This window comes from Clarias gariepinus, chromosome 1, assembly GCF_024256425.1.
Source record: "Clarias gariepinus isolate MV-2021 ecotype Netherlands chromosome 1, CGAR_prim_01v2, whole genome shotgun sequence".
NCBI classification, from domain to species: domain Eukaryota; kingdom Metazoa; phylum Chordata; class Actinopteri; order Siluriformes; family Clariidae; genus Clarias; species Clarias gariepinus.
In genome coordinates, this window is record NC_071100.1 from 40,850,216 (window position 1) to 40,876,495 (window position 26,280).

A 26,280-nucleotide genomic window follows, 5' to 3' on the forward strand; every position below is an offset into this window, starting at 1 on the left:
CCCAAGAAAGCATGTTTTTTTTTTTTTTTTTTTTAAGCACACAAAATGCATAACTTGGAAAGTACTGTAACTTGAAAAGCCAGAGGTGTATCAGATTCAGACATGTGAGGCAGTATTGTGGGAGGTGGAGGAATTTACAGTGCACGCCTTTCATCTGCATAGGTGGGCTCAGTGCACACGGGAACGCTCGCCTCCGGACTCATAACAATCAAACAGGAAATGTGAAGCCAGGTTGTTACGCCATACCCTCCCCCACCGCACCTGAGCAGCTTGTTCAGTCAAATCGCCTAACACCTCAGCCCAGCCAGGCACACACAATATACATCCTGTTGAGCCCTGAAAGCAAAAATCCCTCCGTCTTGTACAGAATATCACGTCTGGGTGACAATCTACATCTCCTGTATTTCAGTTACACGCCTCGTATAGAACAACCGACAAAGGCTTTTCAGAAGAAGAAGTTGAAGGAAAAAACAGAACCACATTCAAGTAGATTTTTTTTAAACATTTATTTTGTTAGTTGTATTCTTATTAAGGGTGAAGGGAAATGATGGTCACACAAAAGTTGTGTGTATATTTTTTTTTCTCTTGCACATGGATTTATGAAGTCAGTGTTTTAGACAACAAATAGATATTTGAAGGAAGAAAGGCAACACAAGGTGGACAGCGACAACCGCACCCCCCTCCTTCATTTTCCAAACAGAATTTCTCCTCATCTAACAGCAAATAAAAAAAAATGAAAACCTCCACTCCAACCGATTTTACACCCGACCCACCCCAAAAAAAAGCAACAAATAGATATAATTATATATATATATTTGCATTTGTAATATATTTACTCTTTAAAAATATAACATCAGTCTAGTGACTAACATCTGTACAAACTACAAAAATAAAACTTTTTTTCATATAAATAATTCATATGGCATGACATACATTTCAAATAGAAGTACAGGACCCCCATCCCCTAATCTTTCCTTTCCGCTATCTCACCATGCACGTACTTCATGTACATGTATACCGTGGATTGCTTGCTTGACTTTTGTGTTATGTTATTTTTTTTATTTTTTTTTTTTTTATTGTCGTTGTTGTTTAGATTCAGTAGCTACATATTGTTCTGTTTCTAGTTCTGTCACACACAAAAAAAGCTGCCACTTAAATCTAATGTTTCCCTGGGTTTAACCTGGCAGTGTTGTGACCAGTATTGAAAAACTCAAAATGAGAAGAGAAGAAAAGAAGAAATACTGGCTTGAATGAGCTCCATGAGTGATACACTGGCCTAGCTGGAGGAACCTGCGTGAGAACGACTTAATCTAGCATTGCACAGGACTAGAGCTATGTATTGCCTCTAAACGGCCAAAAAACAAAGAAACAAAGAAAGAAAAAGCCTGACCTCATAATGTACTTAAATAAGATGATAATTCAGTATTGACTATATGTCTCAGGAACATTGGATTATAACTGCAAATAGAAATTTCAGGTGGAGGAAACTTTGGGGTCAAGTTTATCACCATATTGGAAAGTGGGTCATTTTTCATCGCTGTGTAATTAGCAGAGAACTACAGCAATGTCAAATATCCAAATCCAATAGTATGTGAAGCGACAAAGGCACAGAAGTTGCTGTCAATTAAATGAAGCTAGGGAGAAATTTTAGTTTTAAAGAAATGAGTTTAAAATGGATGAAATCTCTCGATTACGTGTCTACATGTCACAGTGCAATCAAAGACGAGACACCATCAGGGGACACAGTGCAGGGAGATCAAATCCCAGCACTCCTAGACGCCCACTGTTGGGTCTTTGAGCAAGTCGTTTAAGCCTTGATGTCTTTCATTTAAGTCACACTGAATACAAGCGTTTGCAAAATGAACACATTACTGTATAAAGGTTAAGCACTCTGAGAACAAGCAGAAGAAATTTGCAGTGTAAGAACGTGTTAATGTCATGTTACAGCTTACATCGGGGAGGGGGTACTGCGCATTTTCAAGGCAAATCATCTCATCATATATGATGTATAGCAGCAAAAAAAAGAACACTGACCTTTCATTTTTCAATAACCTAATATTCAACTTCTCTGAATTTTTACATAAAAAACATTTCTTAATCTTTACAAAAGAGGAAACAAAGCCCATGAATCCTCTCATATATCTGACTTTTACATAAGAGAATACAAACATGATACAGTACTCTTAAATAGTTTTGCCCTCTTTTAGTATTAAAATATATATTTATAAATGTATAATTTGAATATCTTTTAAAATAAATCCTCTTATCTGTGAGGCTTATTTACAGTTCGGAAAGACAGAGCATATTGGGACGTCCCAAAACAGCCAGTGATAGATTCCAGACAAAAGGGGTTTAAGGGGTTGTTGGCGTGACGATGTGTGCTGTCTAGCAATCTTTGGCCGTTTGGGTCCGTGTTCCACCTGCAACACAAAAAAACCCACAATTAGAAATTTTAAACCATTTTTGTGGCTTTTAATCATATGGAAAACGATGTACAATGAAATGCAAAGGTTATGCAAACTAATGTTAGTTAGCTCACCTAGACCCTGTTTAGCTTGATGCTGGTTGTTATCTAGGGATTCCAGATCTTGTAGTTGTAAAGAGTCTCTCTTGGAAGGCTGATTAGCTCTCCCATAAGTTTGTGAAGTCCTTTTAGAGTTCTCGAAAGAGTCTGATACACTATCCTCAAAGACCTCGTGCATGGTACCCTGATACGACCCCGGCAGATTGGGGTGCACTGACACGGTTACTGAGGCAGTGGCGGTAACCATGGTGACAGTGTTGTTGGGCTGCTGCAGTGCATTGCAACCATGGGGCAGAGCTTTAGTCCTGTTCAGCTGTGGCCCTCTGCCTTGCTGTAACCTGGGACCACAGTGTGTAGTCCTTCCATGAGAGTATGCACCGTCGTTAGGTAAAGGGTGTCGCCTAGATCCCTGGTATTCCGGTTTGCCATCCCACCGTGTGATCTGTGAACTGATGGAATTGACTGCGTTCTGGGTTTCCTCGCTGGGGGGATCTTTTGGATTTGTTGCTGATGGAATTTCATTATAAGGTTTTACCACCTAGGAAATGCAAAACATCAGCTTAGTGAATACAATTAACAAGGAGTAAAGCCTGGAGACAGCAGTGTTATCACTTCAATATCAATATATAATCAATATATAAGAGTATAAGAAACTTACTGTGAGCTTCGGAAATGAAGGGTTCTTGCTGGCCTCCAGCAGTATGTGGGAGGTTGGTGGCTGCGTAGGTGCGGTTATATACGCATTTCTCTCAGAGTGCATGTAGTCCTCATCCCCAATCCCAGAAGTGTTGGTTGTTTCTGAATAGTACTCAGAGTCTGAGATCTCAGTGAAGGCCTGTTGTGGTGCTCTGGGGATGTGCCCAGCATAGTAGCCATGGTTGTTCATAATCCTGGGTATGGGCTCGGGTGAGGGACTGGAGACAGCACTGGCATTATTCCCAAGAACGACTTCGGCTGGAGGGCCCACAATTGATAGCAGAACAGGCAGCAGTACCAAGCCATTGAGAATTCCCAGCAATGTCAATATGGCCAGCACTGCGAAAAAGTACCTTTAGAGGAAACAAAAGTGCAATGCATATTTTTACTTAACAAGAACTACACCAAAAATCAACATATGCAATTTAAAAGTGACATGATGAAAAAAAGAAACAGTAGGTTCTAAGTTCTAAGCTTCTGCCCTCTAACGTCTCCTCCCACCATTTCCTCTTGCCATGTCTTCTCTCCTGGCAAACTGACAAAGCTGGGGAGAAATTCCTATGCTCCGTCTTTGGCGCAAGCACTCTCTTTTGCTCCCTCTGGGAACCCTCATCTATCACGACTGCACTGGCACTTCCTGAATAAGTGTGTTTACATTAGTGGGCGGATTCTACACGTCAGAAACACTCACCTCGTTCCAAAAAGCTCGCTCTCTCTCTTGTAGCATACTCTTATTAACTCCCTTTATTTCATGGCCACCAAGCTGGTGCTGCTGCTCCTGGTGCTTATGTAATTTTCCTCTCAACAACTTAATATCCCATCTCACTGAGATCCCATTTCACCTTGAGCAACCTACATCTGCTCTGGGTTTATGCCCGGCAGGCCAATCACCTCTTATATCTCCTCATCGGTAATCTTGCAACATTACATTGTTTCACTAGTCACCAAATCCAGTGTGGTCCCAAAATTGTAGCACTGACTCTTTTTTTTTTGTTGAGGAATCTGGTCCATAATAAACCTGAATGTGAACACTTTTTGTTTCTCTACAGACACAAAGCTAACACTTATCACCCCAAAGCCAAAGATAGCTGTAAGTAACTCTGGCAGCATGCATGTATGGAGGTCCAGTATAAGGAGGCATAATGCTTCACAACATGGTGGTAAAGTATGAAGCCCTACAAGGGTGTTGCTCTAGGCAGGTTGAATGAAGCTTTAAGAAGAGCGGCTGTCATTATACTATGTGCCCTGGCTGGCGTGCTAGTGAAGAGGCAGGAATAATGGGCTGCAGAACTAGAAGAATTTACATCTCTGGGTTTCAGCTCATGGCACCAAAGGAAGGCTCGCCCCTCACCACAAGAAAGAGAGCTTGAGAAAATTAGAGAGTGCCTCAGTTAAAAGCTCAAATATACATAGACAATGTAACTGTGGTTCAGATATCTGGAGGTAAGAAAGAGAAAAACAGAGTCTGGAAAAATAAGGATGTGGATTCGGGGAATTTAAAGTGTTCCTTTTTAACAATCCGTACCGCACAACCAACATCTTCCCTTATGTCACACCCAACAGAACCGGACTAAAAACGTTAACCGCTAGAACATCTGCATGGAGCGTTCATGTTTGAGCGTGATAGCTGCTATCCATTGACTCGTCTCTTCCAATAAGTTTGTAAGTCTCGGCTCGCTATGGACTTTCGAGCCAATAAATAAAAGACTATATCAGGAATATTACAAGGCCAGAAAAGCAAAGAGCTCTCAATGGCTTTTCCCATTCTGTGTTGCCTCTTTCAGGCAGAATTGTCGTGTTATCTGGTGCTATTCACTTGTGATCTGACTATTCAGGAAATTCGTATTTTCAGAATGCTTGTAATATTTCTAGAAACAACATGAGCTGTTGAGAAGTTTAAAAGCCAACTGTTTCTGGCTGTATTAGAGTCCACCTTTTGTTTGTGAAAGGCATTCTGACCCCCCCACTTTCTTGTATACATGAAAAGACTGGAAAAGGATAATTGTTTATTTTACTAAGTCAACATTCTGAAAGTTGAGTGTAATTTATTAAGACTGAAAAAAAAAAAAATAAAGAGGAAGGAAAAGTGAAAAAAGTGAGAAACCATCCATGGGCCCCACTTGGGTTAGACCTCCAGAGTAGACCTAGTGTTAGGAATTCTGTTGTTTATATAAACTGTAATCTTTTCCATTCCGAGTCAGGGGTTGGAAGGGGTGGCTCCTTCTGAGAGGGGCCACTGAGCTTGTTCTGGTGTTTATTCAGTGTCCCACCGCCAGGAGATGTTTACAGGACTGTATTTATGCTACTCCCCAGCTAGAGGGCCTGCTTACTCGTGCTGTCTCTCCTCCACCCATTCTCTCTCCCAACATCTAAACAAGACCTCCCAGTGTGAATGCCCCAATGCTGGCATACAGCACCCTCCAAATGGTTTGCTCTGACTACCCTGCCCCCACTCCATTTCCCTCCCCAAACTCTTTCTACTTCACTACTGTCCTAAAAGGAACCCCCTTTCCCAACAACCATCAGGCTACACCGTTCTTCCTTCTCTCCACCTCCTCTTTATACAGCTTTGTCTTAATCTTTAGGGTAAAGAGAAAAAGGAAAAAAAAAATCCATTCACCATCTGACTTCATTCAAACTCTTGGAGAATGTCTGAATAGTTGTGGTGCCAAGAAGCCACCCTGGGGGTATTTAGATTTTTTTTTCAATATACTTCTTCACTCTTCTACTCTCTTCTCTAACTAAGCCATTTTTATGTTGTGGGTCTGTTTGAGTCTGCTCTCAAGGTTGTGGTCAGAATCCAGCAGAGCCCAGATCCATCAGAAAAACACTGCTATTTGCTCTTTTTTTTCTAAGCCAAACATTTAAGCGAGACAGTAAGCCAAAGGCAGTGCTCAGAGGCTTTCTGAGTTTTGGTTGAAGCATTCCTGACCAACTGAACCCATTGATGGATAGGGCAAACATCTCTCTTATGTGGTGGCCTCTTCAGGCACAGAAGCTCTCAACCGTATGATTGGACATTTGACATTTGACATATCCTCATACTCAAGGGTTGAGAATGTGTGTGTCACCACCCACTGGGCATTTACGTGTTTACGAGCAGCTGTTACGCACCCTTGATGTTTTCTACATTTGTCCTTTTGATGAAGCAACACTAAGGCACAGGGAAGCATGGCCACTTGACCAAGAGTGACAAGGCCAAAAAATCAGGGCAGAGATTGTCATTAGCATATGTTAGACTGGTAATCACTCACCTCATGATGAAGTCAAATTCGGAACCAGCCAGCATGAGCACTCCAAGTAGAGTGGAGATGGCACCATCTATCACAGGTGCAAACATGTGCTCCAGAGCAACACTTGAGCGTGTGTTTCTATTCCCGATAGCAGTCAGGAAGCCCTGCAAAGACACGTAGCAAAACAATTAAGACCAATTGCATATTTCCTGCTTACTCATTTAGAAATGAAACTCTCAGTTTTTAAGCTAAATTCCAATCATTGTAAAAATGCTAATGTGAACTTCCTTACCAGTGCAACATGCACAGTAAACTCCACTCCAATGCCAACAGAAGCAATCAGGATAACCACAGGGATGGCACTCAACTTGATACCGATCAGGCCCATAATGCCAAACAGCTCTACGGTCATCATAGCCAAGATAAAAACCTGGGGAAGAAATTAAGACAGTCTTATTAAACTTGTAGCATACAAACAATCTTGAGCCATACTCAAGTCACCAAACTTACAACCACCCCCATCTTCCCACATAAACCCCCACCTCAAACTCAGCACTGATTGATGGGCTTAGCAGACCAAGGTCACAAATGCATAGATCTGTCTAGTTTCCAAAAATTTGGACAAAGGTAGCTCGAGGTAAAAAGATTTTAGGAGATCTCTGACACAACTTTGCATTTGCTCGGCGGGAAAGAAAGTAATGCCATACCTTCCTTGCCAAATCATGGGCAATTTTACTCTCTTGGACTTCTGGCCAGGGATTGCTATGGCATTGTTGGGATTTGAACTCACCATATGCTAAATTTCTAAGCTAACAGCTACCAAAGCTCTTTCTATGGCCTCAAACATAAGCAGGAGCGGAAGAAAAAGTGGACTTACAATAATGCCTGCTGTCCAGGGGTTGAGTAGCAAGATGGCACACACCAGGAAGGTACAGGCCAGGACAACACTGACAGATAGCAGGAACCAGTGGCGCAGGCCAATGTACTGCTCCCAGAAAAGGAACGGGTATCCATTGGGGTAGTTCGGGATGCCCTTACGCATAAATTCTTCACAGATGGAGCGCACACTCTCAATGGCCTCAATGAAGTCTGAAGCCTGCCGAAGTCCATTCAGGTAGAAGGGGAACTGAGCAAATTCCAGAGGCTCTGCAGCTGGGACTGGGAGAAAAAGACAAGGCCGTTAAGATGTATAAATGTGTGTGAAGATGTAGAATGGTTCCTCTAGGTAATGCTAAATGACAAAATGTTTAAGGAGGATACTTACTACGTAGGTTCTCTCCAGTGGTATCATATTTGTCATGAATCCACTCATGAGGGTGGGGATAGAAATTGGCCTGGGATGCAGCATAGCCTAGTGGATCATTACTGACCCACACAGTCAGGTAGATGTAGAAGACCTCTTGAGGAATCAGACCATCATTATCTACCAGACGACGAGATGTCAGCTGAAAAAGAAACAAGTCTGAATAAATACCGGCTTCAGAACGTTAATTGAGATATAAGACAAACTTTTGAACAATCTTACATTGCAAACATTGTACACATACCTGACTGTAATTGAATGGCTCTTTCTTTGATCCAGTCTGAATGAGAAGTTTGTAAGCCAATGCTCCATCCTCAGTACCATTGCGGTAACTGTCATAGGTGATCCTGCCTGCTTCCCAGTCGGCATCAAATGCAGCTTGCAGCCCTGTTAACAAGAAAGTAGAAAATACATTCTTGAGTTCAATCTACAAGCACAGAAACAAATTCACTTTCTTAAGGAAACTGGATGCGTTAATACCAATCCACACAAACTGACAAGAAAAATAAACTGTCCCCACTCCCCAAATTGGGGAGTGTGTGGGATCTAAAGGAACCACCCACCAAAAAGTCTTTCATGCCCTTCAAATTACAAAGTTTGGCAACAGCAGAAAAACAATTTCCTCAAACATTCTTTAATTACAGAGATCTCCACACATAAAAAAAAAAGCAAATGGCATAGGGGCAGTAGACAGTGCAGAGAGAAACACTTTGAACTGCCTCCAGTTTCCACTGCTTTTCAAAATACATTTCATCCTTTCACTCTAATCAAATTTTTTTTCTGAACCACTTCTAGCTCATCCTTCCAGCAGATTCTGTTTTTTTCTAGTCTCTGGCCAGGTGGAGAGGTCATAAGCAGGCAGAGATAACCTCTGACCCTTCTTGATCTTCCTCCCTAAGGCTAAAGTGGGAGGGGGAGAAATGACAAAGAGGCTTGAACTCTTACTGAACTCTTTCCTTTACCTGTGGTCTAGCAGAATTTTACTTTCATATGTGGAGAAATACCCAGTCCAAAACTAGATACATGGTTCAAATTGGTAATAAGTACTTAAGTAATAACCCCCACCCACATCTTCCCCCCAAATGACCCAAGCAGTGAGATGAGCTCTTACCTCGAAGCCAGTCGTGGAAGTAGTGGAGCCACATGCGGGGCAGTTTTTGATTACTGTCTCTCACAACGTACTTGACCGAGTTGAATGCATTGTGAAGCTGCAGGAGCTCGCGCTGTGACTGGGCATAGTCAAACCCATCCATCGTAACCAAGTACATGTTGTAGAAGGAGAAGTACTTAAACTGGGCAGAAATGAAATCATACTCCTTTGTGTCTCTCGGCACAACATCTGTTAAATAGAGGCCATCGTGGACCATGGTTGTACCATAGAGGCTAAGACTAAGCAGTGCCACAAATAACACCACCACCACTGTCTTTGTTTCAGTCTTAAGCAGCAGCGGTGCATACTTCTCACGGGCAAAGCGGGGAAGGTTCCATTGCAAAAATGGCAGAGGTACACACTCCCGTTCCAGTCGAGGTTCTTCTGCTTGGGCCAGCAGGTCCCGGGTGGAGCTGGATGGCATGAATAGCTGAGAGCCATAGGGATCAGCAGCTGGTCTGGGGTCTGGGGGTGACAACACAACTGAGGGAGGGCTGGTGGAGATCTGAGAAGTTGGAGGCAGAATGGTGACAATGTGCTGACCAGCAGCATCACACTGGGTGAAAGCTTGCACCGTGGTGGTGATGTGGGTGCTGGTGGTGATTGTGGAACCAGCAAAAGTGGGGGTGGGTGGGCCATGAGGGAGAGTGTGGTTATCATTGGCATCAGAGAACTCCTGACTCTGGATTTGGATCACTCGGGAGGAACATGGGCTGCAAAGAGGTAGATGCATAAACAACATTAATGTGTGACCCTTTATGATTGTTCAAATATTTTCAAATACATTAGCGTAACTGACTGATTAGGTATTAAGCAGACTTGGCTATAGTGCCTTCTCTGATGGCTACCTGTAGAAGCAACAGAGGATGTCCAGTCTTTTGTCCTTGCGTCTATGCAAATCCAGACTCAGAATTGCGGGGAAGATGAGCAGGACCATGGCAAAATTAAATACCACCACAACAGCAGCCTGGAGACAGTGGAAAGTGCAAGAGCGATTAGAAGAAAGGCACAAGGCTTTCATTTACAACACCCAACTCCACAGTCGCTGTCTCAACTTGATAAAAAACACTCTTCGCATTCAAGCTCCCTTACTGTTTTAGTGCCTTGAGACTGAATCCTGGAAAGTGAAATATGCATCCTAAATCAAACAACTTTACCCCCTCCTTCCTCCTTCTACTCCAAACATAGTCAACAAGCTAGTGAAAGCGGACTCCCAAGGATACGACTAGCCTGAGCAGTATTCCCCCCAACACACACCCCCAACCTGCCTGCCTGGGGCAGACATTATACTCCATATCACTAAAGAGCAGGACCACCCAGTGCTCGCTTAGAGAGATCAGAGAAATGTGGGTTGACAGCTTGGTGATATACTGAGTATTCACTCATCCTATTACTCTCTCTCTCTCTCTCTCTTCTCTATCTCTCTTCCTTACTCTGTATAAGAATCTGAGAGACAGGCTTCGTTTTTAAGCAGACAGAGGGGGAGCAGCCATAAACATCAAGAGCGCGAAAAAGGGATGGCAAAAGAAAAAAAAAAAAACCTAACAAAAGCAGTCTGTCGTTTATTATGCCTACCCTTTATTGACCTTTTCAAAGTGCTACTGTTCCTGCCAGCCTCCTGAATAGCTAGTACAGGGTGCAAATGTTTCAGGGTTCTTACTCATAAATTCATACACACATGCACACTCACTCCGTCCCATTTATACCTGCAACGAGAAAGCCCGAAGAGCAGGAATGGGCACTAGGGCTGCCATGAAGAAGGCGATCATGTTGTTAATAGAGGTGAGAGCCACACTAGTGCCAGTCCTTCTGAGACAGTCACCAGTCCTTTCCTACAGACACATACAGAGGTAGCAAAGGAGAAAGTTAAACACACAGTCTACATGCACCAGAAGAAATAAACATATATTTGATATAAATCAATGGTTCTAATATATATATTAGAATGATTGACACAGCAGGATTGTGTTAAAGGGTATAAGAAAGTCTCATGCCTTAAAGGGGATGGTGGAGCCACTCTCTGTGAAAGAATGAGCCAGAAGGAACATGTCATCCACCCCTATTCCCAGCGCCAAAAAAGGCAGCACCTGTAAGGAATTACATCGTTCTGTCTTAGAATCTGTCCAAAAACAGTTATGAGAATCAGTGCTATGAATCGCCACATGTGTGTGTGTGTGTGTGTGTGTGTGTGTGTGTGTACCTGTGTAGTGGCAGCGTTGAAAGACAACCCCATCAGAGAGCATAATCCTAAACCTGCAGCTACAGACAGAGCCACCAGCAGCACTCCAGCCAGCCCTACTGCCCCCTGGCTCTTAGCACAGTCCCACCGGAGCATGGTCACACACGCATAGGCCAGCTACACACAAAAGTACAGAGGCAAAAAAATACTGGGTTATGCAACGGCTTAACACATAAAACAGCAGTATTTAGACTGTATCTTAGTGATTGTAAGTGTTTACAAAAGTAAGTTTACCATGAGCAGGTATCCTCCTGCTACCCTGATGACACTGACATCAGAAAAGGACTTCATGATGTCATTGAGTGTGGTGGTAGAAAAAGCGTGGACATTAGAGGACGAGTTCTGAGGAAGGCTTTCGTGGACCACCTAGCGAGAGAACCCATGATCACAAACCATTCGAGACAACTACTAGAACCGATTACACAAACAAAAACTATATATAAAAATATAGTACTATTAAAATATTTTATATATACAGTATTTGTATAATCGTCCGTTTGCGTTTTATATCATTGTTATTTGCTTGTATAGTGTGACGACAAAAAAGATTTAATAACAAAAAGTTAATAACATACACACACAGCATAAACTGAACCCACAGGAAGTTTGATAAGCGTGGAATAACGAGCACAGATGCCAGGGTCAGGGGTCGAATGGATCAGATGAGATTACCCTTCAGGCAACTCCATCAGTTCTATGATGCGCCAACAACCTAAAGGGGAACTAAATACCCCAGCACACCATTTTTTTTTCTTTTTATCTCTTTTTCACTTGGTTCTCTCATTAGCTCAGTATGATGTGGGTTGCCTAAAAAACAGTTTGCTCCTATAACAAAAAGCCTAACATTACTACATGGCTGAGATGGATGGAATGCAGGCCAACGCTGCCATACTTGAATAATAGACAGAACATCCTCCTCCCCACCTCCATTTTTATTTTTTTCCATAAACCGTCCCCTGACCTATATGGCAGGTAAATCCAGAGATTTAGTGATGCTCATTTATTATTTAAAGGGTACAGGGACAGAAATAAATACCTCAACAAACTTTCTCTGCCAAGACTCCAGGATGGCAGTGGCCTTGTCCTCATTCCAGTTGATGTCATGGATTTCATAGTCATCCTTAAAGTGTTCATATAGCTGCTTGGGGCTCATGAGAAGAAACATGGTTTGCAAAGCCTCTGCACTGCAAGAGGAAAAGAAAGTGGCAGGTGAGTCACAAGAATGAAAATGACTTTACATGGACAACCATATTTCTCTCTGCATGCACAGTCTGTCTCATGATCTTCGTCTCTCACCTTTGCAAAAACCCCTGCGAGTTCTTCATGCGTTCCCCGAGGATCAGCTCCTCCTGCCAGTGCATGAACTTCTTTGAGAAACCATGGCAGCCACCCTGTAGTTCCGCAGCAATATCTGGACTCTGAATGGGATAGCAACAAATTGAATTTAAACACCTCAAATCTACAAAGCATGCATAACAATGTGACATTCATCATTGAAGGTCCATGCCCACCTGACGCAGGTCCTTGTTGGGAGCACTGAGTGGGCAGTCGGGGTCATTGGGATCGAGACATGGCCGGTTCATGTAGGCATGGCCTACTTGAGCCTTGTCCAGCATTTCCTTGAAACCTTCTAATGAAGTGAACTGGCTTAACTCCTCCATGAGCTTCAGAGGATCCAGATTCATCCACTGAATATCAGGCATCCCTCTGGAGAAAACAGACAACATGAATGACGTATATCAATGACAATATCAACATCCCAGCTCAAATGCTGCCCCACCTCTGCCTTCCCGTCATCATTATTCGCCGTTGCCTGGTCTCTAGGCAGGACAGCACTAGATTCTGGCTGGTTTCATTTGGGCCACAGCAACAGCATAAAGTAGCGTTTATTATCCTATTACACGGCTAGGGCATAAAGCGCTGGCAGGCCATGGACTCCAGTATCTTAACCCCTGTATATAGAGTCATAACAATTACCTCTGCCTCCCAAACATCTTGATAAGGTGCCAGGAGCAGTCGCGGTGGGTCGATCTCTGCACTTACCCATTCAATACCCTATAGCTCGAAACTCATGCTTGCTGGGCCTCTGGCTAAAGACTCTAATCCACAGCCCTTCAATACCACAGAGCCCCACTCGAATCTACATCTGAAATGATGGCAAAGCACCATGCCCTATTGAGATGTCTGAGGGCTATATTTCCAGGTTCCATGTTTAACGAATGGGAAAACACCTCATCATGGCCACTGTGATGAAATCATTTTTCTTGCCATTCGGAGATGACAACATGGACACAATCGCTTGCACAATTTGATGCAGAGTTGCGGTTAATCTTATCATTGTGCCACAGCATCAAGTCTTTAAAAGTGGTCAGGATGAAGCAAGTGAGAATTACTGGGAGAAAGTGATACTTTCAGGCTAGTCATTGTTCTGTTTATATCCATTAAAATGATGTAAACTCAGGTTGATATATGCACCAAGGAGAGTGGGGGGTCTTTCACAGTGGCCAGTCCTGGCTGTAGAAGAGAGAGAGAGAGAGAGAGAGCGGGAATAGTGTCCTAACACTGGGCCCAATCTCCAATAACTCATGAAGAGAAGCTTCGAATAAAGCTGTGCCTCTCCCATTCCCACATACCAAGCGCCTTTGCTCCTGCCTGCAAAGAGAGCCTCCTTTATCTCCTATTTTTTGCTTGAGTGAACTGGCCTAGGTCCTTTTGTTTTTCCATAGATTGCTGCTCTTTGTTCTGTCAAGTTTTTCCTCTCTCTCTCTCTCTCTCTTTCTCTCTCTCCCTCTCTCTCTGCTCACTCTGCTTTTAAAAACCCTCAAATTTACCGAAGTGAAAGCAAGAAAAAAGACATTAGCTTCACCCCTGGCTTCATGCACACATGGTGAAAGACAGAGGAAAGGAGAAAATCATTTGTTTGGTAAAGGGAAAACACTAAGCCCTGAAATTTTGAGGCAGTGGTTGGAGCTCTGAAATTTGCAAAGGCCTCTTGAGTGAGCTAAAAATAGCAAAATCACATACCCATCTATTGCATGTTCATCACTGTATAAACTGATTTTAAAACATATATATTTGTTATGCTATAGATATCGATAAAAAAAAAAAATCAGACAGAACGGACGTGGCATATTTTGATAACTTGAAAGACATAGATCAAAGTTTGCTGTAAATTTCTTGCATGCTTCTCTCTTTATGTCTCTGTGCCCTAGACTTGAATAATGCCCATTTTATTTGTTGGACAACTTACAGCTCAGAACCCGAGCGATTACCATGAGAATGCACAGTGTTACCCAGTGCTGACAAAGCTGGGGCCCCCTCACTGATGGACACTCAGTCGTAAACCCAGAGAATGCTTACCATTGTTTGACCAAAAGCATACCCCCTCCACCCGCCTGGACACCCACCCCCGCCTCCTCCCCACCCAGCAGCAACCATCTCTTATGTTCCTCCCTCTGTCCACTACCCATGAGGGCTTCTTTTCCCTTAGCTTTCAATGCAAGGATGGGTGGAAAAAAAATGGAAGGAGCCCCAGCACATGTCTGATGACAGCACTAGTCCAGGTGATGATAGAAGCAAGTCTCAGCTTATCAACAATCTAAATGGCGCTTTTGCTTGGAACTTGATGTTGTAGTTTGTCTACCCTTTTGGGGGGCGCTCTTGTTAACAGAGCATATGTAACATCCAGGGAGGTCAAGTATGTCTGGGCCAGGTTAACTTTAGCTGCGTGAACTGAGATATGCTAGGCATGGCTAGTATGTGTCACTATGTGCACGTATATGTGTGTGTCAGATAAGAGGGTCACACTTACGGTAAGTAGGCAGAGCCTCCCTGCAGTTTGGAGCCGTCCCAGAAGCAGTCCAGTGGGGTCACAATCATGCAGGGGAACAGCTTGTCAATCATCTATAATGAACGAACAGAGCAATTTTGGTAAGAAACCATTTTCATCAATATAAAAATCTATATCACAACAAAGCTCGGAGTAGCGGTTAGTATTAGCTATATTGGTAACGTACCCTCTCGATCATGACATTTTCTATTATTGGGACTCCAGATTTGAAGCAGATTTTGTTAAGATCCCAGGATCTGTGGAAAGACATCATTTAAATTGTTAGACATTATGTTATGTCGCTATTGTAGCAATGCCTCAGGTCTGCGATTTTTCGAAAAGAATGTTTCTGGAGGTTGCACTCACTTTCCATAAAGAGACACCTGGACTTTGCTAGCAGACACAGCTGCCTCCAGGTGGAGCAACAAAGATTCCTGGGTAAGAAGATTGGTTCCTTCCTGTTTGGGTGTCTGTATGAGCATCTGCGAGGTGAACACCGCCTCTTCTCCTTGCTTCTCCTTTGTGTAACGCAATTCCCTGCTCACCCTACTGCCAGCTAAAAGAGTGGAAAGGGGAAAAAAGAGAGGAAAGGTGAGACTAAAAATCACTAGGGATATTCGGTACAACAGACAAATGGACAATTATGCTAGGGTAGCTTGTTTTTATTCACTATACCCTTAATGACAAGTCCAGTAATTGGTAATGCATTGTGATAAAAAATAATAATAATCAGGTACAGAACGATTTTTCAAGTTTAACAGTGCAACAGTAGATAGAAATCTGAATTCTCAGTAAGCGTGTCTGGCTTAATTAGGCTCTGCAGTTGTAATTCCCACATGTATACCACATCCAACCAATCCCAGAAACAGATGTGAGGGTCACATGAGACACTTTAGCTGGAAAAGTAAGGCAGAACTGTGTAAATTATGACACCTCTAGTGCTGTCCAACAAAGATAGGAAGACACAGCTTTGAACACAGTAAGCAGCCTGAGAAGGGCTTGAACGAAGGTGAGCTAAGGTGTGTGTTATCAACAAAAGCCCTACATCAAGTGGTTGTCAATCGATCCCGGATGTATACTCCTAATACAGGGGAGTATGTGAATCCGCAGGTCCTCATGTGAAAATGGCACCAAGACAGATATGCATTGAAAGCAGATATGGCCCTTCAGAACTAGAACGAGTGTGTATGGATGTGTGTGAATGTGTGTGAATGTGTGTATGAGCTATGGGCTTATACAACAAAAGTTGATGGTTGGACTTGGAGGAAAAAGAAGAAAGAATGGACGAGGCCAAAACACTGTTCATGTGGTACACAGAGCTGAATTGAAAAGACATCAAAGGGAGTACAGGGAGATCTAGGGTCCAACCCCCTAATTAACGGACGCAGTGGTGAAAAGGGTGCATGGGGTAGCAGTGGCTGTGCCAAAAGGGTGGCCCAGATCAGAGCCTGTCTGTGTGCCTTTGCACATCCAAGTACATGATGACAAGACTGCACCGACTGATTGACAAGCTATGTTTTTGCCTCGCGCATATCACTCAGGGTTCGGTAACTGAGTACAATTCTCATTTATTCTGCATTCTGAAGCAGATTCAGGTGACTATAAGAACTACTTGCATGACCAGTCTTATAGGCACGGTGTATAACTTACTTACTTACACAGGTGATTTTATCTTACATGGCGATTGATTACCTGCACAAAAACATTTAGTGTTCATTGACATTCTCCCGCAGTTGGGCGACATTGCTTCGAACTTTTTCCATAGCGCTTTCCATGTACTGATCTCTTTGCAACACAGAAATGTGTGCTTGTTTTTTTTTTCTTCTTTTTTTTCTTTTTGTCTTGCTGTTCTGATGCCATGTTCACATTTAATACATTCAGACATCTGCAGGAATCGAGCTGCAGTCCTTGGGCCTGTAATTACAGGGGCTCCTGAAGTAAATTATAGCTATTTGTGTCTGGTTCCTCCCATCTGGACCACCCAGATAGAGGGCCGAGTGAGAGCTGTTGCTCAGCCAGTCTCCAGATGGGAGCTCTGCTCTGCTCCTCTCTCACTCTCTCTCTCTCTCTCTCTTTCCACCCACCACTGCTGTGCGCTTAAAGAGACAGAAGCACAAATACTTTCACAGCCAGAAATACAGCCGCAGGGAATGAGAGGAAATGGGCATAGGAGCTGGAATACGGATTTGAGAATGGAGAGGTTTCGAGTGCGCCGGTGCTATGCTGTTTTTCAGTGATAGGTTTTCAAGAGAACTTTGCTTTGCTCTAAAGGGGGTTTATCTGGCTTCCCTTTACAAATCACTTCAGGCTTGAGGGCGGACTATACACATATTTAATAGACAGATAGTTCATTTGAGGCAGGAAAAATAAAACTCTGTTCACATCCTATAAAGTGGTGGCATGTAGGCTATTGATCCATTAGCAGCCCATCTCACTCTCTTTCTCTCTGGCTTCGGCTGAACCCCCCTTTTGTTTCGCCCATCATTTTTCACAGCCCTGGGAGTGACATCACCACCACAGGCCAATTATCTACCAGGAGGGTCCGACCACCGCTCCCAACCAGAAAAAACAAACTAACCTCAGTATCTTGTAAACGAATCATTTGCTTATCTACTGCCCCCACATTTTCTCCCCTGTAGATGAAACAACCAATGCAAAATCCATCCTGGTCTCTAGGACAGCTTTTTATACGACTATGAACAGGACTGGTGTGAGGGCCTGCATTCCCAGCAGGCAGTCTGGAAATTGACACGTAATTAAGCATGGAGAAGAAGCCCTCTTCCTTCATGGGTCAGCCCTCTGCTGGACCCTCTCAGCAGCTTTCTCCTACACGCCCATTTCTGCCCACCCAGGAAGCCTTAAACTGTACCCGACCCAGTTAGACAAGGACACCGGGCATGACACAAACATAATACTTCACGCTTACACAGCTGTTAAATATCACAACGTAGAATATCCTGATAAACATCCAGAATGATTCGAAAAAATAAACACTCATCACTGTTGCATAAAGAAGAAACTTTTTGCGGATTTTCCTGCAAAAAAAAAACAAAGAAATTGATTCGACCAGGAGAATGCAATAAGGATCTCACTCCAGGATCATTCTAAGTGGCTTCTGGTGTGTGGGTATGTGTGTGTGTGTGTGTGTGTTTGTAACAGTTGCAAATGGTGCTGTAGTGTGGAGTTGCTGGCACCGAGTCCTCACTCCATTATACCAGGCCACCTTCAAAGTGTTGTGGACCAGATTAGTGGGATTAGGAGGCCACTGAAAAGACCCATGCTGATTTGGAGGAAGTCCCAAAAGGAAGAGTGCTGAAAGAGACATTTTTACCTGGCTCTGCCACCCAAGTAAAAGACCAGAATCCTGACACACAACTGAGTGCCAGCAGAAACACGAACACGTACAGCAGCATAGAAAACCACCAAGCACAGACCGCATCTGTTCGCCATCTCCGCTCTTTCGCCTTTGATTCATCTTATCCATCCAGGCTCTTTGCTTCTCTTATTGAGGCCACACTATGGTAACAAAAGGGTAGTTTTTGGCCAAAGTACAAATGTTTTTAGAAGTTGCAGCTCGAGTGCAACTCTCAATCACAGACTCTATGAATGGGGGCATCCCTGAAGGAGCATTTGTGCCAGTGTCTACTGGCCCTGGGCGAGATGGAGGCGGCTCCACCTCTGGCTCACCCAGACCTGAGGCAAGGGCATGGAGAGATTCAGTGCACGTCTTTGTCACTCTCGTTTCCAACCCTTTTTATATGTTACCCAACAAACAGCGAAAAAACTAAAGAGAGAGAGAGAGAGAGACCCACTCAACAAAAACAAATGGATCGAGACTTTTCCCAGGCAGCTGAAACAATGTGTAAGAAAAGAGAGGGATGGATTCACTTTACCTAAAGAAACACTGCCTATGTCGAGCGTGGTTCTGTCAAACGCTTTGTTCGCTAAGAGTTAGTTCTTAAATAACACTTTGATCAAAAAAAAATTTAGGTGAATAAAATAGAACCAAAAAAAAAAAAAAAACTCAAGACAGATTACAAAATTTAAGCTCCTGTTACAATCTATTTAATCCTGATGCTTCTGTCAGCATTGACATAAATTTCCACTAGCGCTGGCATTTAGGCCCTGGCCATTTCCATATGTATAGCCAAGTCTGTACTAATTATGCTAATCATCCCTAGTGTTGGCTGCTGTGGAAAAATGCCCACATTAGGCACTCCAGTGGCTGCTAATGCAGCTTAATGTGTAGTTGAAACATACATTCATCCCATGCTGAAAAGCAAAATTTTTCCACATTGCTGGTCTTATTCAGACTGGAAATGAATTTACTAAGCCCAAGAGCCATTTTTTATTCTACTCAAGTTCTAAGATTTTTTTTCTCTAAACCAAAGAAGGAAACATAAAAAGACCTCTGTACGTTGTCTACATAAAACATATATAGAAACGTAGAAAACCTCTGAGCAGCCTAATATATGAGGACGTACTGTAGACAAGGAAAGCTAGAGCTCACAACCCTGCAAAAATATAAGCATTCAGAACTTCAGATTTTTCAGCTTCTTTTAAACAGGGTTTTATCATGCAAGCGTTTTCAATAGGTACCAGGCGATTCTCTAAATTGTTGTATTTTGTCCGCGATTTGGTATCTTGTTTAACCAAACGCATTGATCGTGGTACGAGACCTGAAGGAAGCGCTCGGGACCAGCTCTGTGCTTTGAAGGTGATTAACAGAGCAGTACTAGGGAAAAGGGAGGCCTGCTGAATTGAGTATTCAACTCCTAAGCTCTTCTTGAGGATGGAGGGCTGTGGTGGATGCATGGAGGGGGTTGGGAAATGGAAGGGGGGTGGGCTGAAATAAACATTTTCAAATGACCCAGGTTGACTCTGGCCTTGTTTGTTCTTTCGACTGGTGAGGTCCGAGTTTCAGCAGTATGAGTTTATTTATGTAGCTGGGCTGCTGCGACCTGCAATTCACGTCCAATAATACTTCACAGAGCGCTCTTTCTCTCCAAACTAGCCACTAGATGACTATTATTTCTTCGAGTTACATTTACCTAGGGTTTTTTCTTCTTCTTTTTCTTTTCAATTTGTTTACATGACGGTTCCAGGATGCTGAGCATCTTCCATGAATTGTGCAAGGTCTTCGGATCGCACCTCGAGAAGGTCACTCATGCTAACGTGGAGAGGTTTGTTTTCCCAGCATCCATGCTCTTTCTCAGTGTGTGGTGACTTTAAAAATCTCCGCCAAGCCGGCTACCCAGAAAGCCTTGCTCGCTCGTTTTTTTTCTCCCATAATGTTTGCACAGCTTGCTCGTGTTGCCCACGTCTGTCAAGCACACCAAAACTGTGTCAGGACAGATGAGATGAATTAACCTCGGCTTGTGCACGAGTACACAAACATCTTTTTCTCTTTTGGCAAACGGTGCTGTCCTTTAAATCCGTGGACATTTTTGTAGGTTTCTAGCATTGACCGGTCCATTCCAAGGGGTTTCCTGTCAACCGTGTGACCGTGCATGAACCATTACACTTTGGTCTACCCAACCCACTGCAATGGTATGGCTTGTAAATAACAAGCTGTTGTTTATTCTTCCTTCTGCAAGAGAAACGTACATTCTCTCGTGGGTTCCTATATGATTGAAACAAGATGGTGGCCACCTCAGAGAGTCAGGCTGAAATGACTCCTACTTCATTCTCCTAACAAATTACCTTGTGCAAAACACATGGAGCTAAAAAGTTGCCCAGTGTAGCACACGTAAAGATCGCTCTGATAAAACACTGCTCTCCCCTGCCCCCAACCCTTCACCCCACATTCTACTTTATTACCCCTCTTTTCTTCTTACTGACAATGGGGACCAGCTCACACTTTCCCAAGCTTCCAGCAAAGACCTCAGCCCTCTTTAACCAAGCCAGACTATTTTTATTTTTCATTAAAAAACTATTAAAATAATGCATAGCAGATGGTAATAATATAAGCACAAAATTGTGTTTACCAATTATAAAACACTGCTGAAATAACAAACCCGGAGCTGAATGAAACGTGTATATAAACACGCTGTAGGGACTGACGCACTGTAGCACTGTCCCTTATGAGTCTGGTTCTTCTCCACGTCTTCATTACATTTCAGAAAGAACGAGACACTAGGCTTAAAGCATGCATCTGAAGATTTACAAAACACGGCACATGACGACATTCTCGAGTCGGAAAACTCCTTTGCGTCCTGTGATCGCCCGTTGCGCATCACTTAAGGAAAGGAAGGCGGAAGCAATCACAGATACCCGGGTGGTCCTGGTGGCCAGGATGACATTTGGGTGGGGGGCAGAGGTTGCGTTGATGGTGCAGCTGTGACAGCCTTAGGGTATAAGACAATGTGGCAGATGATTTTAAACGCCCAGCCAGACAATTTTCCCTTTTACGCTCTCGCTTTCATGTAAAGAGCTTTGAGTGAGAGTGAACCCTGTGTGTGTCCGTTTTTTTCATTTTAGATTCTGTTTTACTGATTCACTACTCTTGTCCTACAACATGACAAAACTTTCGGATAAACACATGCAAACAGTGCTATCCCAAGATTCATTAAAAATGCCTTTCCTTTGTGCGTATGACTTTTGTGTTTGTGTGTGTGAGAACTAACCTCTCCTTGTTACCAAACCACTTACTCTCCATTCAGTAGTGAGCAGCTTTGTCAATGGGCTATTGGGGGAAACAACGCAAGCAGAAACTTTAGTAACATGGGCCCTGCCTCTTAAAGGCACAGTGCTCTCAAAGGCACAGCATCTGTCCCTCTCTCGGTGAGCCTTGTGCTTCATGTCTGCTTTCCATAGCCACTCTAATTTCGTGACAAACTTTGACAAGTCCCTGTGCATGGCCCGCATACATCACTTAGTATGCAATAAAAAAAAATGTAACATATACATGTGTGGAAATATATATGAGAGCGTTCTGCATTTTAAAAAAGGAGTGCGAATAGCTGAATAATAAAAAAAATACATAAAATTAAATCAGCTCCACTGCCTAGACCTAAACTTCACTGGAACTCATATTTCCCATTTACGGAGTCACGCGCTAAGAAGTTACTAAAACTAGATTTATAATATGGCTATGGTGAGTGCACATGTCAGTGTATGTGTTTATGTCCTTATGTGTGTAACAGGTGGGTAAACTTCAGCTGTAATCACTTTTTCCCCTGTCGCTGGAGGAAAAGGGTGCCTTTATTGTTGAACGGAATCCAAGAATAGTTAAGGACCACACAGAGAGCCGGAGGGGGGGAGGGGTCAGTGCCTCCAAGATGGCTAACAATTCACACAGCCCATCTGTGCAGGGGATCAGCACCACTGCGAAAGCCTAGGGGGCTTAGAAGGAATTTGGCAGTGTGAAAAAACCAAATAAAGATGCCCCGAAAAACGCAGAGATAAGTGAGGCGTGCAGAAAAGACGTCAAATGAGGAAGGGGGAAAAAAAACAGCGCAAAGGCAAACAATACTGCCTGATGGGGAGAGAACAAGAGAAGGCTTGCATGCGCTGGAAAGAGAAAAAAAAGAACACTACTTGTGCGTGACAGAAGATATGGAATTCCTGAGCCCACAGCCCGTGTTCAAAGACCTAGCTACTACACACTGCAATCACACACACTGAGTGGCTGGTGAAAAAAAAAATAACAAAAAAAAAAAACACTCAAGAACTGTACAGCTAGAAGCAAAATCTAATTTTCAGTACCCCGCTGTCTGTCTGCTTGTTTGTAGAGCAGTAAAATAGGGAAGCTTCTCCAAAAATAGGCAGTGAAGCAAAAGGAATGGTGTGCATGGTCAGATGGTGCTGTCTCTCTCTTTTCCAAGACCCCCCACGACTTGACACCAGAATGTAACACTCACAAACAAGTTCATTTGGCTCACAAATACAATCCACAAACATCCCAGCCAGAAAAAAAAAACAAAGCAAAAAAAACGAGAAAAAACAATACAAAAGCATGGACTCACCTTCCACCCATAGCTGTTCGATGTCCGTTTCAATGGTGGCCACTCGCAGGCCAACTGAGAAAGCTCCAAACACGAGGAGTCCAATAAAAAGCACTTTTCCACAGTGTCGCTGAATATGACAACCCAGAGTAAAGAGGAGAGCCTGGAACCTTGCCCGGAGCCACAGCGGAGCTTTCTGACCCGCAGCCTTCCCCTGTGACACAAGAGAGGGACACTTAGTCACTTGGTCCATAGACAATTATTTCAGATTTACAGCAATGCCACACAAAGCCTGGATCTGTGAAACATGCATCAACACTGTGAGGATTTTATTTTAGAGCCATTTAGTTTATAAAAGTGAGTTTATAAAGATTTTTTTTCCCAAATACAAGTCAAACATTTAACTCATTTGAAAGAGTCTGATCTCTGCTAATAAAACTTCTACTATAAGCAACAGTGCCATTTTGCTGGTGTTAAACTATAACAAACTTATCAATGGCATAGCAGAAAAGGTGGCACAAAACTAGAATTCTACTAAATGTACTTTTATATTCTCGACACTCCTTGCAAACTGTATCTTTCCTGTCTTGTTTCTATAGTTATTTACACCATCTGATCAGTTCACACTCAAGACTAAACATAGACTTATTTTCTCATGAATCCATCTGACCTGGGTTAAACGTTCAAAGCCCTCCATGAGCGAAATGCTATTGCATAACTTTGATAAGTGGAACGCTGACTAAACTGCCCAATGAATAAAACATTATGTCAGTGAACCACAGGACAAACTGAACGCTTCTCTCTGGAGAACCACCTTGCGGGACCGGCATTCTTATTTCTTTTTAACCAGCCAGTAATCAGCGCCTGTGTGAGAGACTGTTTGGCTTCGAGGAAACGGAAATGGTGATTCTGAACTATCTAGTTTCATGTGCCAAGCAATTCGAACGTCACAGCTTGATGTGGACCACACACATGCAAGGCAGACGCTATGTGGGAGCGAGCTTCATTTTTGTTTTTAGGTATTGCATTTCCTAAAATATTTCTTGAAAGCAAAAAACTGTCTAAAAAGAAACATAGAAAAAAGCATGTCTGTATGTAATAACGCATGTATATATGTATGTATAAGTGTTATTTGAGATAACCTATATTTGTTAGACCATGATTTCTGCTTTGCTTGTAGGGCAAGCTTGAATCAGTCTTAAATCTTTTTCACTGAGACAACTTTGATCTCTGTTTGAACATATTACAATGTAACAACTATAAACTTATAGAATGTAAACAATATAGGATATAGTCTATACTATATATAGCCTAACTAACATCCAGATTAAAGTGATAAACAACACTGCACAAAAATCTGAACATCAATCAGAGGAAGGCTTTCTTTTAATCTATTCATTAATCCTCATGGCTGCTGATAGAGTAAAGTTTGCGTGAACAGCATGAAACCTCGACACAACTCCTTTAGGTAAACTGTGTACAGGAATGAAGCTGGACCTTGGATCATTCTCCCCTAGAGCTAGTGCTCAGATGCTCAGAGCGCGCTTCTGCTTAAAAAAATTAAAAGATCCCTGCATCAAAGAAAACAGAACAATATCAAAGGAGAAAAAGCGCAACATAGTAGCAGCCGGTTCCGTTAATTCAACTGCGCGTCCTGTGTGAGCGCGTTCACACGTTACTTTCTTGTCGATGATGAAAAAAAACAAAACAAAAAACACACTTCTATACTAAAGATGTCTAAACTATAGGTGTCCCAGTAATAATAATAATAATAATAACAATAATAATAATCATAAATAATACGAGCACAACCCCGAGCGCCGGAGGAAGGGGGTTTTCGGTCACCTTGGCGATCTGTTTGAGCGCAAAAGCGGCGTGGCAGTAGCTGGGTCTGCGCGTGAGGTCCGGGTTACCGGAGCGCGTGTAGCTCGGGGGCGAAACTCCAAACCCGTCGGGCCCCGGCACTCTGGGAGCCGCGGCCATAGTCCAAGCGAGACGTCGACGGGGCGAACAAAACGAGAGCGCGGCGCCGCGGTAATCCGTGTGCGGGAGCGCGGAGAGCATCCGCCGCGCGCGGCTCCGGAGATCTCTGCGTGCTAGTGGTGTTCCGCTGAGCCGAGCTCCTCCAGCACCATGCCAACATCATGGGCTCGAATCCGGGTAGATCCTTCGGTCTTCATTCGGTCCCGGCGCGCTTTGCTTTTTCCTTTCCTTCTTAATCACTTAAGAGACGAGAGACAGTGCGTCCTGAGCGGCTCTGTCCGGAGACTGTGTCCGCGCTCTCAGAGCACTTCAACATTTGGAGGAAGGCAAGCCTGGAAGGAAAAAAAAGCGCTTTGGTTTTGATGGAGCTGCGCTCTGGTTCTCATTGGCCGAAGGAAGAGGCAAATTACTTTGCAAACATCGCCTATTATTAGCTGCTAAGCAACAGCTCGCCGGAGCGGAGAGAGAGAGAGAGAGAGGGAGAGAGAGAGAGAGGGAGAGAGACCACCCAGGCAGAGCCCTCCAAAAACCCCAGAGGCGGGAGGGGCGAGAGAGAGAGAGAGAGAGAGAGAGAGAGAGCTCTTTCAGTAATCCAGCACTGGGAGTTCAGGCGCAATCACACTATTGATAAGAAGAACTGAGTTTTATTGTCTCTTATATCACCAAACACTGTCACAAGTTACCTATTAAAGAAATAAATCACCACACAGACTAGTACTACCATCTGTTACATAATTACATACTACATTTATGAATAAAGAGGCATGAAGAAACAAATCCCATTCACATTTTTTTTCTTCACCTCTTTATAGCTTTGGAATAATTGACCCTGTTTCTGTGATTTGAATCTGAAATCCTTTTCAGCTCCAACACCTACATAGTAGAGGGGGGAGGGGGGGGGGCTGGAGTACCTTTTGGGTCTGAATGCTTGTCACTAAGGTGGTGTTAATCTTATGCCTTACTTTTTATTTACCTGAGAAAGCGAACATAACCCAGAATATTTGTGACCCTGTCTGTAAAAAGACATTTTTTGTGATTCATAGTTTTATACAGAAAATCATAAATAGGTTGAAAGACTAAGCTTTCAGAGACAGGGGTACATAAAAAAAAACATTGAATACATTGATTTTTCCCCCTCTCTCTTATATCTCTGTCCTGAAAGTCCAAAATGTAAAATGCTTAAAGAGAAATCTAACTAATAATATAAGAATTGTATTTAATACTTAATTTACGTCCTTAGTGAATTCCTGAAGTTTATGATTCATTTATTTTTGTGTGATTTATTTCAATTATGATGATGTAAAAAAAATTGACATGCTTCTGAAAAGGGTTGCTATATACACCATCAAAGAATTTTATATATATTGCTAATGCTAT

The 26,280-nt window shown here is 43.0% G+C and overlaps 1 protein-coding gene across 1 annotated transcript; it reads right to left on the reverse strand.

The window, feature by feature from the left end:
• Positions 1-497: 497 nt before the first annotated feature.
• ptch2 (patched 2) lies at positions 498-25,302 on the reverse strand. Its single transcript, XM_053479055.1, has 22 exons — positions 24,766-25,302; positions 22,942-23,134; positions 15,341-15,530; positions 15,162-15,231; positions 14,957-15,048; positions 12,657-12,852; positions 12,442-12,563; positions 12,182-12,329; positions 11,380-11,511; positions 11,107-11,262; positions 10,901-10,993; positions 10,613-10,738; positions 9,755-9,873; positions 8,868-9,619; positions 8,001-8,143; positions 7,718-7,898; positions 7,331-7,611; positions 6,746-6,883; positions 6,475-6,617; positions 3,183-3,573; positions 2,540-3,062; positions 498-2,420 (listed from the first exon to the last, which is right to left on the reverse strand). The coding sequence occupies exons 1-22, from the start codon at positions 24,982-24,984 to the stop codon at positions 2,386-2,388; spliced, it is 4,443 nt and encodes a 1,480-aa protein (XP_053335030.1). The 5' UTR covers positions 24,985-25,302; the 3' UTR covers positions 498-2,385.
• Positions 25,303-26,280: the final 978 nt, after the last annotated feature.